This window comes from Sturnus vulgaris, chromosome 1, assembly GCF_052056855.1.
Source record: "Sturnus vulgaris isolate bStuVul1 chromosome 1, bStuVul1.hap1, whole genome shotgun sequence".
Classification (NCBI taxonomy): Eukaryota; Metazoa; Chordata; class Aves; order Passeriformes; family Sturnidae; genus Sturnus; species Sturnus vulgaris.
Genome location: NC_142243.1, coordinates 110,453,010 through 110,468,847, shown reverse-complemented (window position 1 = coordinate 110,468,847; position 15,838 = coordinate 110,453,010). Strand labels below are relative to the sequence as shown.

At 39.1% G+C, this 15,838-nt stretch overlaps 1 protein-coding gene across 1 annotated transcript in view; it reads left to right on the top strand.

Annotated features, from left to right (window-relative positions):
• Positions 1-15,838, top strand: part of OSBPL1A (oxysterol binding protein like 1A) — a 76,014-nt gene that overhangs the window by 13,557 nt on the left and 46,619 nt on the right. The window contains exons 7-16 of the mRNA XM_088174036.1: positions 813-898; positions 4,002-4,146; positions 4,893-4,960; positions 5,041-5,085; positions 6,441-6,514; positions 6,597-6,660; positions 7,578-7,679; positions 9,135-9,257; positions 11,003-11,084; positions 13,693-13,799. Coding sequence (XP_088030162.1) covers positions 813-898; positions 4,002-4,146; positions 4,893-4,960; positions 5,041-5,085; positions 6,441-6,514; positions 6,597-6,660; positions 7,578-7,679; positions 9,135-9,257; positions 11,003-11,084; positions 13,693-13,799 — 896 coding nt within the window. The remainder of the gene's footprint in view (positions 1-812; positions 899-4,001; positions 4,147-4,892; positions 4,961-5,040; positions 5,086-6,440; positions 6,515-6,596; positions 6,661-7,577; positions 7,680-9,134; positions 9,258-11,002; positions 11,085-13,692; positions 13,800-15,838) is intronic.

Sequence of the window (15,838 nt, the reverse complement as noted above, 5' to 3'; positions counted from 1 at the left end):
GGGCAGGCAAAGCCTTGGCTCACTGGAAGAGACAAAACTCAAGTCAAGAACAGTAAGTGGCTTTGTGTCAACCAAATCATTAGAGAGCAAAATTCTGAACAGTTTGCAAAGGTGACCCAGTTATAGATCAGGTTTAGGACTACTATTGTAGTCTTAGACATTGTGCCAAAAGTTATAAAAAATACAAACCTTTCCCCTTGTTTCTTCCGTGGTTTCACAGGTGTCAGAGATGAGGCAGATGGTATCCAAATACTAATCTAGTTTACTGATTATAGTTTTGGAGAGTTCAAAAACTGTTGTTTCCTGGTATTACTATGTAATACTCTTAAATACTGATGGATTCTGGGTCCACTACCACAGACTGCATGTAAGAAGTGATCTCTCTTCTGATTCTACATGCAAATCCACAAATAACTCATTTCCACTGCTCATCTGCTCAATCATTAGAGAAGAAAAAAAAATTGGTAGGATGATAAGAAGAGAAGTTGAAAAGAACATAGGGAAGATCTGAGATGAGGGTGTTGTATAGTTTCCATTTTTCCTTCTGCAGGGAGTGAGCTTGGTTTCAAGTGTTGAAAAAATAATATATGTGTATACAAACCTGTACATCTTGTCAAATTTTATGTGCTTTGAACATATTTTTGTGCTGACACAGACTTTCCTGAGTAAATATTCTATTTATACCTGTCCCAAATAAATAATACTGGAAACTCTTGCTTCTCTAGGCTTGTTTTGCTGTAGTTTTTTAAATGCTATACTTCATATGTACTTTACTGAGACTGACCTTATTTTTATTTATTTTTTTTTAATAGCAGTGGAAAGGACGCAAGAAAGGAAACTGGAAGAACTCCTCTTAGGAGCAGCAAGAGAGGGGGAAACAGGGAAACTGACTGCCTTGGTAAGAATTCAAGTCAAGTGATTCAATCCATAGTGCCAATGTTACAAAATACAACTGTGCTGTGCATTTCAAAGGCTGTTATTTGGAATATTAGTGCTGTGCCCCATGTTATATTGATAAGGTGCTGATCTCTCAAGGATTTTCTTCTTTGTTGGAGGTTGCAAAATCAACTGTTTGAAACTTCTTTCGTGTTTTTAAATCCTTTAGAAAGAATTAACTAGTTAGTTGTAAACAGCAGTGTAATGGTTCATGGTCTACTGAGAAAAGCTTATTATTTTATTGTGCATACCTTAGTGTCATGGATGCCTAGATTTTCACCACGGTGTTGCCTGTCTAGTCTTGAAGGCAAGTTCTTTGTCATTTAGCATCCAGTGTAGTTTCTATTGGACAGTTGTCTGCACAGCACAGTTTCATGCTGAGCAGAAATTGAAAACTGTATATGTGTGTGTGCACACACTTGTAGTAATCCCGGATGAACAGGGTGGTGGCATGGTAAGGCTGTGGCAGAAGCAGATCACAGAAAGACTGGAGGGTGCCTCTAGATCTCTGGTGATCTAGTCCAGCTCCTGTTTGCAGAGCAGAATGAACTGTAGCAGATTGCTCAGGACCAAATCCAGCTGGGTTTTGGAGCAGAGTCCCAATGCTTGAACTCAAGTTTTTGAGAGTCCTGAAGAGTGTCCTTGGAAGTAAGACATGCAGTATGGAACAGTACTTAGCACCTTTAATAATGCCTTTTCAGGTATCAAAATTCACAAATGAGAGATTTGTATATTGACATATTCTTTATTTTTACACCTAGAAACCAGAAGTGAACACCTGTTCACAATTTACTTCCCCCTTCTAACTTTTTTCTTATAGCCTGAAGAACATTTGTCTTTCTAACTCCTTGCATGGAAACTCTTATTAAATCTTTGGTCATCCTTGCAATTCTTATTTGGAGTTTTTGTGCTGTCCTCTTTGAAAGGGACAAAGAACCAGAGCTGTCCACAGCACCTAAGGTGTGGAAAAATAGTGCATTAATACACTGAACAATTGTACTAATTGTAATTAATACACTGACATAAGTGATCTGTTCTTGATTCTGATAATTTTAATACTTGTTAAATGTCTGCTGACTAATCTTTAGGCTGATGTGAAAAAAAGAATCAGGAAAAAAGTGGCTCCTTATAGAAATTTGTCATTAAAGAACTCTGCTTTCTCTCATTTGGCATGTAACTATGCATGAGCATGTAATTCTCACTGTGAACATTTTAATTTCTAAGTGATTTTCTTTTCTTTTTATATTTGTTATCTTTGAGCTCTGTACATGTGAAGACAGCTGTATATTGACTTCTAAAACTTAAAAATATTGTCACATTTTTGACCTGGAGTCAGTTTTAAGTCAATTCTTAACAGGCGTTCCTTGGAATACACTTAGAACTCTATGGTGTAAACCCCTTTGACTTTCCTACCCTTAGGTTCATACATCTGTGCAGAATTTGTGTAGCTCTTCAGAACTTAACTCCAGAATTCCCCATACTTTGCCTACTGATTGTTCAGGCCTTTCTGCTGCTACTTAAATTTTTATACTAGCAGACTATTATGCTCATGAAACTTTAGCTGCTTACATCTAGTTTTACTGTGACACCTAACATCAGAATGTGCTATTTACTAGAAGTTAGATCTTCAGCAGCTGAATCTTAACTCAGGCTCTTTTGTCTACTTGAGCCAAAGCCAGTGTGTTCTTCCTGTGAGCTCTCAAAAATGTACTGTGCATTTCCTGAAGTGACTAGAGAGATTTTTATCTCAATGACTTGATGCATGAAGCTTTCTTCCAAATTCTCCCTTGTAACACGGCATAAGGTGCTGAAAGCACAGGCAGGTGGTTTAAAAGGTATGGAGGCAAGAAGTCAGAAGAGAAAGTAAATGTAAAACAGCTGGTTGGAAAGAGCTAAAGCTTAGGAGTCCTCAGGAAGGCAAGTTTTTGACCACAGTGTTAATGAGGGTATACTTCCATGCACTCCCTCTTTTTGACTTTGGTTCTCTTACCAATTTATCTGTAAACAACAGCTACAGTAGTTTATCTCTTGTAGGACTATTTCTGAAGTACATACAAGTGATGTTAAATTGTTGCCATGGGAATTCTATTATAGAGTAATTTTTCTAAGGTAGCATATGCCTAATGTCAGCACTTATATTGAGTTTGTCAAAAATTGTTGTCATGCCCTTGTAACTCTGGTTTCCTAAGGCTGCTTATCAGTACCTTAGCCTTTCTATGAAGGCACTCCCATCTTGTGGCTTGTGAGCTTAAGTGGCTGATAGTGCATGAAATGGTTGGGCTGGAAGGGACCTCTACAGATCATTCAGTCCAACCCCCATGGACGCATCCAGTAGCCACGTATTTGAGTGGAAGTGTAGTGGTGTTTTAGGGTAGTTAGCACTGTCATGCTTAATGATTCTTCTCTTTGAAGGGGTCAATTTCTCAAAACATTTGTATTATGTGCAAGTAGCACTTAGTTTGTATTGTTTGTTTGTTTGTTTTCCTGGTTACTTTTATCTTAATAGACTTAAGAATGCAGCAAAATTGTTTGTATAACGGATTACCTATACTAGGAGCTCTAAGTGGCCTAGGATATCTGACATTGAGACTGGCAGGTCTGCCACCCTTCAGTACCAAGTTCTTACTCTCTGAAACAGGGTAGCTGCACAATTTTTTTTTTATTTAGCACTGGCCTATGCTAACTTCTGCACTGTGCCTGGGAGTCTTCTATGAAGAGCAACAGATTTTTGACAGTAGAACTGGGCAGGGCCATTCTAGCATATAAATGACTAAACTGCAATACTGGGCAACTTCCCCTGGCACTGTGCACTTGAGCAGAAAAAGGTGTCCATATTGTGCAGCAGAGGTGAAAGGGATATAGCAAAACACTGAAGTTCCTTACTCTAGCTGAATGTCTTGATTGTTGCAGTCCTTGCCCTTGTCATAACACTTGCTAAATACACTTTGTTACCAGATCTACACTGAAGGGTCCTAGTTAGGAACAACTCATTTTCAAAAGAGAGAATATGGCATCTGAGGAGGGGGGAAAACTCTTAAATAAGCAGAACTTTGTTTTTTTTTCAGTTAAACAAGCGCAAGCCACCTGATATCAACTGTACAGATCAGATGGGGAACACACCCTTGCACTGTGCAGCATACCGTGCTCATAAGCACTGTGCATTGAAACTTCTAAAAAATGGGGCAGATCCTAAAATAAAAAACAAAAATGGTGAGTACCAGATGAAAAGTATGGTAAATGTTAAGTGGAGACACAAATTCAACGTCTTCTTTAAGCTGTGTTACTTTGTTATGCAGTGTTCAGGGAAAATCCTACAGTGCCTTACCAGCTTTGTGCCACTAATAATGGGAGGCCAACAGTGACTAAATTGCAAGAGACTCAGGAACAGTAGCAAAATACTTATTGTATGTGCTATTATTCCTCAAGCTTACCCATTTCTGGAAAATTTACTGACTGTCTTAACAGTGAAATGTGCCTGGCTTTTGTTTACTTGATGCTAAACATTGAACACAGGTAACAAAAAAAAGCAAGATTGAAAATGTGGCTGACACAAAGTGACTCCTCAGAAGAAGATTTCTAATGAAGCCAAAAATGAGAAAACTTGATGCAGATGTTATTTATGCAAACTCGGTTCTTGTCTTCTGTTTAAAGATACCTCTGTCTTGGTTTTTATGAGTGTCCTAAACTGTTTTTTATAGCTGGAAGCTAAAAATAAATTCAAATCAGTAAGGGCAGAGGGCTCAGGCTCTCTGCAGTTAGTAGAACTCTGACAAGCAGTGCAGTGCCTTAAAGTTCAATACCTTTTTTAGTCTTCTGCCCCTGAGGAGTTGATGTTCTCCAATTCCAGGTAAGTGTAGATGCTTGGAGGCCAAACTGATGGGTAAAGAGTATCAGATTATTTTAAAGTACATCATTATTTGCATCAAATTCTCATGCCTTGTCTTGTTACTAAACAGATCAGACGCCCCTTGATCTAGCCCAAGGTGCAGAAATGAAACTGATACTGGCAGGTAAAACTGGAAAGGTAGGAACTTTTGTATCAATTTTAAATGCCAAGGCTCTCTAGTTGAAGCTGTTCCTACATGAGCTTTAATTTCTGTGCAGGTTATCAACAAACCCCTGAGACGATATGAAGGTCTCCTATGGAAGGTATGGCTTAATTCCTTTTCTAAAATAACTTGTAAGAATTCAAAGTATGTTAGTATGTCCTTTTTCTATATTTCAATGATAACTGATGAATGAAGGAATTTTAAAATAGTACTTAATAGCAATTTAGTCTAATATGTATAGATGGGCTGGCTACTAGATTCATGGTACTCTGATCTTAACCTCAGTCACTAAAATGTCTATTTCCTGGTAATTTTTGTGGCAAAACTTCAGTGTGATAAGGCTTTTTTCCTTGTCTTTGTGGTGGGAAAAATGTTTTTTCTTTCCTAAATAGATTAGTTTGATAATCTGTGACTGATACATTGTCTTTAAGAAACTGTGACTAATATTTTGCCAGCATCTTCAGAAAATTTTAAAACTTAGTGGGAAGATCGTATTCAAAAAGTTCAAAGCTTGTTTTGCTGTGTTACTCAAGTTAGTCTAAGGTCTACATGAATGCTTAATTATGTTGCTTAATAATGTCTTTCAAGTTTTCTTCATTGAGAATTTTCCTGTAACACAATTGTAATATAAGGAACTGTTCTTAAACGAGAACTATGTACTAAAGCTTGAGAAGGATCAAATGTTGTAGTTGGATATCTCAATGTGTCTTGTTTCTCATAGAATTGTGTGGTGACCAACAATTCCTGTAATATTAAAAAATGCAACATTTTAATATTTCAGTTCTTACTGAATAGCAGGGTCAACTTTTATCTTTAGGTAGTTCCAAAAACAAGAGTAGTGCTGCAATTGTAAAATACTCTTAGGTTGCTGTGATCGTCAGGATATGCAGAACCTAAAAGGTTTTTGCAATATTTGCTAGTTTTAAGTGTTAAGGAAGCTTCTCTGCCTGACCATGCAGGAGTCACTCTGTCCATCACACTTCTTCCAGAGTGACCAGAGACTTAACTGCTGGGACCGAAGCTCCTTTGCAGTTGGTGGCTCCAGTGAGTCAATGGGTGCCCAACTTGGCTCCCTAAACTCACCATGCTCAGACAAGGTTTCCTTACCAGCTCAACCCTTGATTTCCCACAGCTGAGTCTCAGATGTCTGGATCCTTACTTTAATCACTGTGCAATAACAAGATAGCAGCTTGAGCTGGTGCCTCTGGGGAGGTACCCAAATGAAGGAACCCCAGGGTTTTTCTGCCCTTGCAATCTAAAAGTCTAGGGTCTTCCTGCTGAGTCCTCAGCTCCTGATACCACAAGTCCCTGTGCCCTAGGCTAAGCAAAGGGTCACTGCCACTTACAGTCTCTTGCCTCAGGCTTCTACCATCCAGAGCTCAATGCTGCAGCTCACACTGAGCTATGTGTACTAGTTCTGTTAAGCTTACCTGGCCATTTTTTTCCCCCTTTTAGAACTCACGATTTTTTGGTTGGAAACTCTACTGGGTAGTTCTAGAACACGGAGTGCTTTCCTGGTATCGGAGACAGTAAGTTCTGTGTTTAAATTTCTGAAAAGCCATTTAAATAAATTCCTGTCTTCACTTCGCTTGATCTCTTCTTCTTTCAAAGATCTGATGCAGTGAATAATGATCATCGTCAGGGATGCAAGCATCTAACACAAGCCATCTGCACGGTAGGAATGTGTTGTAACTACTGAGTAGGTTTTTTATGTTCCATTGTATTCCATTCCTCGTTAATGAAAACTTCCGCTGGATTGGTAACCCGATCTTTGTTACAAAATAGGGAGAAAGCTTGTGCTGTTGAAAGAAACGCTTGTTCCTGTGTCCAGCAAAGTATTATTTTATGTAAAGTGGTCATAAAGCTCCCTCACTTGTTTCTAAAGTCCTGAAGATTTAGACACACAAGGCATCCTGAAAGCAGATCGGGTTGGTTTGAAGCATGTGATCTGGAATAGCCAAAGCTCTAGTTCCTCCTTAGCTGTCCCTGGCTGCTTGTGACTGATTGCATAACTTAAGCTGATCTCAGTTGAAAGACTGAGATCAGTTTTGAAGTTGATGTTTGGAAAACTCCCCTGACTTGCATTATGCTTCCGGGACTTTTGGAAGCGGTGAACAGAGAAAACAAAGGCCCAGGTGTAATTTATAATGCCCTGGAAGATTAGGTGTTTAAGAAAAATGCATTTAAGATAATATCCATATTGCTATAACTACCCTATCCTAGTCTGGCACCACAAATACTGTTACACTGCACTTACATATATATTCATATTGTGTGGAAAAGTGACTTGCTTTTCAGTATCTACAAATTCTTTAGTCATCTTGAACTGCTGTTGAAGTTTTGTCTGAATCAAGTGGTGCAAATAAATACAAATACAATATTTAGACATAAGAACCTCTGCATTACTATCCATAGCGTAAAGGCAGACTTTGGAAAACTGTTCTGACTGAGGTTTTTATAAGATCCAATTACTTGGATCAAAACTGCAGCAAAAACGTCTGAGTTAAGCATAATTTTTTACTTTGCTTACACTTAATTTTTTTTCTGACTGATTCGTTATACTAATTTTGTGTTTTTTCCACCTTGCTCTAGGTAAAATCTACAGACAGTTGCTTCTTTTCTGTCAGATGTTTTGATGACACTGTTCATCGTTTCAAGATTCCTAAAAATAGCCTTCCTTCTCAAACTAGAGAGGTAATAATGACTCTTTATCAAAGGCATTAAAATACCATAACTTCTGTAATGAATAATTTGCATACTACTTCCCATGGATGCATTAGTAGCAGCGTGTTTCATATTTTGATCATCAGGACTTGGAAGCTGAAGTGCAGATGTTAATCTTTTAGCATGGTTATAGATTAAACATCAAAAAATTGACCCATTGTAATTACCTCTTCTTTAAAATAAGTGCTACTTTGTTTTCCAGTTCTGTGCCTGTATTATGTCCTGTTATCTAACTTCCTGTTTTTCATTCACTTCTCCATGTGGTAAATTTCTATTGCAACCTCCTTCTGTTGCACTTTCGTAGTTTGATATCCCAAACAAAAGAATGCTTAATGGTACATTCTACTCTTAACTGTAATCTCAGATGACACAATAATTTATATTTTCTGAAAAGGTGTCTCTGAAACAAGAGAAATTTTTTTAGGGCTATTTGTAGTATATTCACTGTTGTACTTCTACAGGTGTACAAACTAGAGATGGAGTTGGGGTGGAGCAGCTGGAGTGCTGTGTGCAGTTTTGGGCTTCTCACAACAAGAGAGATACAAACATACTAAAGAGAACCTAACAAAGGGCCGTTAAGGTGATTGAAGGGATCAAAGCATCATTTTTACTAGGAAAAGCTGAGAGAGCTGGGACTGCTTGGTCTGGAGAAAGGGGAGGCTCAGGGAAGCTTGTTTAAGTATGTAAATGTCTCAGGAGAGGTGCAAAGAGGGACAGAGCCAGGCTCTGATGACAGGACCAGGTGGCTGGTAACAGGACCAGAGGCGGTGGGCGCAAACTGAAGCACAGGGTTTTCTCTCTGGACATGAGAAAAAAGTGTGAGGGTGACCATGCACTGGCACAGGGGGCCCAGAGCAGTTGTGGAATCTCCATCCTTGAAGATTTTCAAAAGCCATCAAGATGTCCTGGCCAACCAGCTCTAGTTGGGCCTTCATGAGCAGAGGGGTTGGACTAGATGACTTTCAGAAGTCCCTGCCAGCCTCAGCCACTCTGTGATCCAATGAACAGGAAAAGAATCTACCTCTTAATTATGACAGTGCTTGAGGTTTTGTGCACAAAGTTTGTCATGTGTAAGAAGGCAGACTTTGTCACAGGGACCTTGCTGTCTGAATAGAAACCCAAAGATGTAAAATATATTCCCTACAGTCTTTTAATTAATAAGATTTTTTATGTGACCTTGGATAGACTAAGGGGTGGGTTACATTTATGCTTAAGGGTTAATAAGCCTATGGTACTCTGCCCACAGAGTATTTCATCTGCAATACATGTTACATTTTCTAGCAATCTATTTCTTGCCTATTGAGAGTTCTCATTTTACTAATGACTGTTCATATCAAGAGTAAATTTTGTTGTTCTGCTTAAATGATACTTTGTTTTGGGGATGACCTCTGAAATGTTCATTTACTCTTATTTATTTTTTTCCAGAGTTGGCTGGAAGCAATAGAAGACCACTCTGCATATAGCACTCATTACTGCACGCAGGAGCAGTTGAGTAGTGATGATGAAGATGATGCAATATCTGTTACAGACCTACAAGACACTCTGAAAGTATGTGCTGAATATTTACTTGGCTCATGTGTCTGGGCAGTTGCAGATTAATATTTGTTTTGTGTTGAAATACTTCAATATACCTTTGACTAAAAGTGATGATTCCTCCCATGGATGCATAAATGCTGCCTGTGTTTGCATTGCTTGCTGTCATGTATTCCTGCTCAGACTGTGTGGCTAAAATCACATTTATTGTAGCTACAGGACTGTGATTTTACTTTTGGCAGCGCTACTATAAGATAGAAACCTGCTTGAGAGTTTCAGCCAGGAGAGGGAGCCTTGTGTACTGTACTTGTTATCCTCCAGTCTCGGTGTCACCAAAGCTAACCCACATAGGGCTTTGCCTCTAGAGAACAGGCAATGAGGTGTTATAGAAATGATCATTTATCACCTCAGATCACACCAGATGCATTGTACAATACCCTCAGTGGAAATTAGTAGTCTTTGGTAATTCTAGCATTCAGCCTGTGATTCTTGCTAAAACCTATTTTAAGGGAAAGTTGATGGTGCATTGCAAAAACCTTCATGTGGCTAGACTCCAAGCAGCTTGTACCATTCCTTTTAGTACGAGAATTTAAAGTAGCTCATAGCACAGCAGAGGTGGGAGGATACCTGGCACTGGCAGTCCCCAGCAACCGACAGAAGGTGGTATTATTTAACAGATAACACCACATTTGAAGACCAACTGCATCCTGGGCCACATCAAAAGCAGATGTACAAGGGAGTAGAGCAAGGGAGGTGATTCTGTCCCCCTCTTCTGCCTTCATGAGACCCCACCTGGAGTGCTGCATCCAGCTCTGGGTCCTCAGCACAAGAAAGATGTGAAGGTGTTGGAGCAGGTCCAGAGGAGGGCCACAAAGGTGGTCACTGGGAACGCCTCTCCTTTGAAGACAGGCTGAGAGAGCTGGAGAAGCAAAGGCTTCAGGGAGACCTCACTGTGGCCTTCCAATTCTTAAAGGTGGCTTATAAAACAGAGAGGGAGTGACTTTTTACACAGGCTAGCTGTGTAATAGTGATTGCACACTAGATGTAGCTGTGATAAGTGGGAAGAGGAGAGATTTTGTTTAGCTATTGGAAAGAAATTCTTTACTCAGAGGGTGGTGAGGCACTGAAGCAACCAGCAACTAGCAGGTTGTGGATGCCCTATTTCTGGAAGGGTTCAAGGCCTGGTTGGATGGGGCTCTGAGCAACCTGGGCTAGTGGAAGGTGTGGTTGGCCAGGGGCTGCAACTAGAGGATCTTTAAGGTCACTTCCAGCCCAAGCCATTCGATGGGTTTATGATAACTCCATGTTTGAATGTGGGCTTGAAATATATGATCTTGGGGTTGGTTTCTTCATGTCACTATACTTGCCAGTTATCAATTAACCTATGAATGTTCTTATTTTGTCCTTAAGTTTCTCAAAGACCAAGCACTTGCTCTTCCTAGATTGTTAAGCTGCTCAATACAGAATGAAGGAAGGAGCAAAAGTGGTACCTATGACAAAGCTTTGGGGGTTAATTTGCTATGTTAAATTAAACAAAATCTGGCCAGTGGTAAAATGTTCATAAATATTCTGTTTGCTTGTGTCTTTAAAGGTAGTTTAAGTAATTTGTTTTAGTTTTTATATATCAGTCTCTGGGGTGGGAATCGTTCTTAAGATTTAATGTTGTCCAAATTTTTAAATTTCACTATGGTAAAAAAAGTAAACATACACTTTCCTTAGAACAAGGCACTTCTGAACTAGCTATCCTTATTGTCTTTCAGAAAGCACAAGCATGCCAACAAAGACTTAGTAAAGAGGTGTCAGACTTCCTTGCAATGGTTAAATCTTTGGATGCTGCAAAAGGTAAAGCTTATTAATTTAAAATGTAATTTTTTACCAAGCAACTAATTTTTTCTTCTTAACAAGATGCTTTTATTTCCCTGAAATCAATTTTCAGGAGCTTGAAAATAGAGGACAATTTTCCCCATGAAAAAAGATTCAAATAAAGTAGCATTATAGTAATTGCTAACAATTAAGATTTCAGATTTGGAGAAACAACTAAGAAGTATGCTGATTGAAAGAAATTTTATTAGCAGCTGTAAATGCAGTGAAACTGCCTCTAGCTGTAGTCCTTATTGAGTATCATAAAAATATAACACATGGGGCTGCCTTCAAGGTTTTTTTTAAAAAAAATCTCTAGTTGGTAGCTTATTGTAGTGCATAAGTGTCTCTTCACACGTACAAAGAGCAGTGAAATCACAAAACTATACAGAGAACTGGAGGCATGGTACAATGGGACATATTCGACAGATTTCACCATGACTTTTATGCCAGATTTGAACTTTTCAGGTTCCATTTCAAGTTATAATTCTTGACATGTACCTGGATTTTTGCAGCATAACTGCTAAAATATATCACAGGCATCAAGATGCTAGAGATTTGTACTTGTTTTATTAAATGCCTTAAACATGAACAGAAGTTGTTCATGTATTATATGTACAAAGGAATTCTGTAAGAGCATCTAACTGTTGGTCCTTTGGGCCTGAATCCTAGTTATATATTGTGGCTAAAATTATGAAGCTCAGATTAGAGAACAAGTTGTTTGTCTGTACAGATCTCTAGTCTGTAGTAGAATACTAGTTTTGAGAAGAAAAACGTTCTTCTTTCATCCCTGTGCCTTTCCAAAAGGAGGCTAAAATACGGCTTTTTCTCCACATGCTACTGGGGTGAGTTACTCTGTGATGTTACCCTGTCTTTTTCATAAACTGAAGTATTACCAAATTTTTATTTCACAAGGCAGAGGGACATTTCATAATGTATATGAGTGTCTTATTGTGAAGCTTTTGTAATTACTATTACAGTAAAACTGAATTCTTCACAAAAAACCTCAGTTTGAAAATTAGTATAAGTGGATAAATTCCCTTTAGCCAGGCAGTTTCCCTGACTCCAAAGTGCTGACCTGAAGAACCAGTGAGGTTCTTTTTTAAACAAGAAAAATATTTTTTAAAAGGAAATGCACAACTTAAACAACCAATGCCCATAGTAAAGCAAAAACAGATACTATCTCATTGCTAGAAACTGCTAGTCTTGGCCAATAGCAGTAATAAGTTCCTGTTTTCCCTCCAATAAATGGTTGTAACTTGCAAGGTCAGTGAACTCTTTCTGGGTTCATATGTAACTTCTATAGGTCATAACAGAAAACTGCTCTAGTTCTCCCTTTGCTGTGGTGTCTTTTTAAGTATTTGAATCCTCTGGCTCCAGAAGAATATAAATTTCTGAGTTAGAAGCCCTTCTATGTGGAGTTTTCCCTAAAAACATTTGAGTAATAAAAAAATGGCTATGTTGGCACCTGGTATTTAAAATTCTCTCCCCTAGCTGTTCAAACAGGCTATTCTGAGTCCAGTTATCTTTGAGACTTCTGCATCTTGTATATTACAAATAAAGATGTCTCCTGCACTCAGTGCACTGCCCCTCCTTCTGGAGGCTGTTCTTAGTAGCTGCTGTAAGAGTGTATTTGAATCAGTGGTGAGCTCTTGTATCAGAGACCACAATTAGTGTGTGGATGTGTACTGTATCTTGTCCTTCATAAGCAGTATAAGTTCAAAAATAAATTCATGTACTGTCACTGTTGGACCTCTTAATCTTCAGTGGTGTGACATCAGCTTGAAGCACCTGTGTTACTAAATGGTGTCAACTGATCCTGGAGTCTGCAGGCACTAAATGTTGCAATTATTTTAATTGCCACAACTTTGCTTCCTGAGAAAATGGTTTACTTGATTTCTGAGGAATTGCTGTGCATCACAAAACTTCACAGACTAACTCAAATAATTTCTACCAGCTGATTGAGTTATCATAATTTCTTGCTAGTTCTAGACATGCAGTCCCTTCTGTAAATGGTAACAGAAGTCAGGATATGAGGTGACAAGCTGTACTACTTACACATAAGATGAGTCCATGAAAATAAGTTCTTCCCCTTTAATTGTTCAGTGTGCTTGTAGTCACAACTCTATTTTTTTCAAACCTAAATTTACAGCTGCACTGAGCACTGCTGTAAGCTCTTTGTCTTCTATATAATACATGGCAAAAGGCAAAAAATATCTACATTTTACACTTTTTATGTTAAACCAGCGCAGAATCCTTTTTATTTAAGTTCTATTACCTGAAGCTTTAAAATCTAGAACGTGGTTAAAATAAGATTGTTGCTATTCCCTTTTCCAGTGTCCTGCTGCCATGGCTTACCGCCTCTGCTTTCTAAACCTTGCTGAAAGAGAAACTCGATCTATTCATGTGCTTCTTATACCAGTACTAGGGAAAGGAGGCAAAAAAAAAACCCTCCCACAGATCTTGCAATGCACCAGCCTTCCTGTAGCATGTGAATGTTATGCCTGTATTACTTAGAGGAAAAAATAATTAAAAGAATCTTGTAGTTTACAATGTCCTTCTAACATTACTAGTATTTTTGTGCTTTCAGGAATACCTTCTCCCCTCCTGCAGAAAGTTGATGTGGTCTCTGAAGTATCCCAGGAAACATGTGAGGCTCTGGCTGAGTGCCTCAACCTATTCACAAAGCAAGAAGGGGTATGTATGCTGCATGGGTCTGTAAAGGGTTGAACAGCTTAGCATAGGTTGCTTAGCATATCTGGCTAGTTCCCTGCTTACCTGTTACAAAAATAAATACACAAACCCATACAACTTCATGTTGGTAAGCTGTCCTTTTGCATACTGAGTGGGACGAAAATTCATTCTTCTAGAGAAAGAGTAGGTATATGCCTTGGCAAAAGGATGTTTTAGTATTTGGGTGTTCTGAAAAGAGCCATTTTGGTTACAAGCTACTGCTTACAGTGTTAAAACCGAATGCTTGAATTCAATAAAGCTGTTGCTTTGCTGATTTGAAGGTCAAAATATTGAGAAAATTATTTTTCAGATTTTTTTAAATTTTTACTAGCTAACTGAAATGTTGAACAATATTGCTTCTGAATTTGTTTTTCAGACCATGTGCTTAGTGGGTGTGCAAATGCTATTTGTTGAACTTCTGGCTTTCCCAGTAACAAATATCTTGTATAGTGTTAAACATAATGCAAACACTTCAATTTGGGAATATATGTCAAATTCACTAGCTCCTATAGTAGGAGAGCTGGTATTTTTCTTCCTTCTTGAAGATGCCCTAGTACCATAGAATAAACTTGTCTTCCTATACTGTGGTAACTATAATCCCTGGGTTGGGCTCTTATTCCACTGTCATCAGTAAGCCGTATTTCAAAATGAGGTTTGTGTTGGTGCTGTTAGTCTTACAGTTATTTAACAGTGAGCTACAAACACTGGCTCCATTGTCTAGGTTTGGGTTTTTTTCATTCCTTTCCAAGTCCTTTGTGTCTAGTCACGAGTCTTTTAGACTTACTTAAGTTCTAGCAGAGTGGAACAAACATTGCTTTTTTTTTTTTTTTTACATTGAGTTTTTTCCTTAAGAAAGTCTGATATTAAAGTTGCCAGCTTCATTTGCGGAAGAGGGGGAAATTGTTACAACAGTGGGTGTATAGTGTTAGTTAGTATTCCTTAATTGTGTTGGCATCTTGCTTCAAGCCAGACTAAAATAGCTTTCCAGAGTGGAGTATGGCAGAACATATGGTGAAATTGTAATTTCACCTTACTTGAACTTGAATAGTCTCAGTAGGTGTAATGGAGGCCTTATTTTAATCTGGAAGCACATAGATTTGGGCACAGAGGGATAGGCTGAGATGTGAACTTGATTTTCCACCATAGCTAGTGAAATCAGTTGGTCATGACAGGGAGAGGGTGTGATCCTGGAGAGTTTTTTGTCTTGGTATATTTAAACTTCAAACTATTGAGTTCAGGAGTATAGTGCAGGCTTTTAAAGATGCCATTATCTCTTCTTACGACTTGCAGCTTTCCAAGAAGCTACATTCATTGATCATTACTGTTCTTAAAGCATTTGGCTTTGTTGTCCTTTATAAGTCAGAGCCCTGTTCTTTGCTGTTCAGTGTTGATTTCTAGACCGTTGTTTTGGTGGCATTTCAAAAACATATATATATAACCTTGCAACTGTATTGTGCATGTCCCATGAAATCTGGTTATCTCTAGAATTAACGTTTTCTCTAGCCTGCTGCTTTTTTATCCTGCCTCTTTAACGAGAGTTCTTTTTCCCTCTAATTTAAATTGTCAGCATACCAGAAGCTACTGTTTGACTAATGAGGAGAGGCTCCTCACTTCAGTAAGGATAATCGCAGAGAACGCACTTTTGGCTCTCTAGAGAAAACTTTTAGTGTTACTTATCACCGTGCTTTGGCTATTGTAGCATAATCGTGCAGTCAGTAGATGAAACCGCTAACGCGGCGCTAAAGCAGACAGTTTCAGCTGTCTTCCACTTGTGCTAGAAATGGTGCAGGAGCGTGATCTCCGATGGCTCCGTGTCCGCCGGTGCGGCCGTGCGGTGCTCGGGGTGCGCGTTCGGGCGGGGACGCTCCCGGAGCCGGCCCTGCGGGCGGGGGCCCCGCACTGGCCGCACCGCGCCGGGAAAGGCGTGACCTCCTCCCCGCTCCGCGCGGCGGGAGCGGCTGTGACGCCGCAGAACCGGGAGCGGGGGGCGGGGGGAGCTTCCA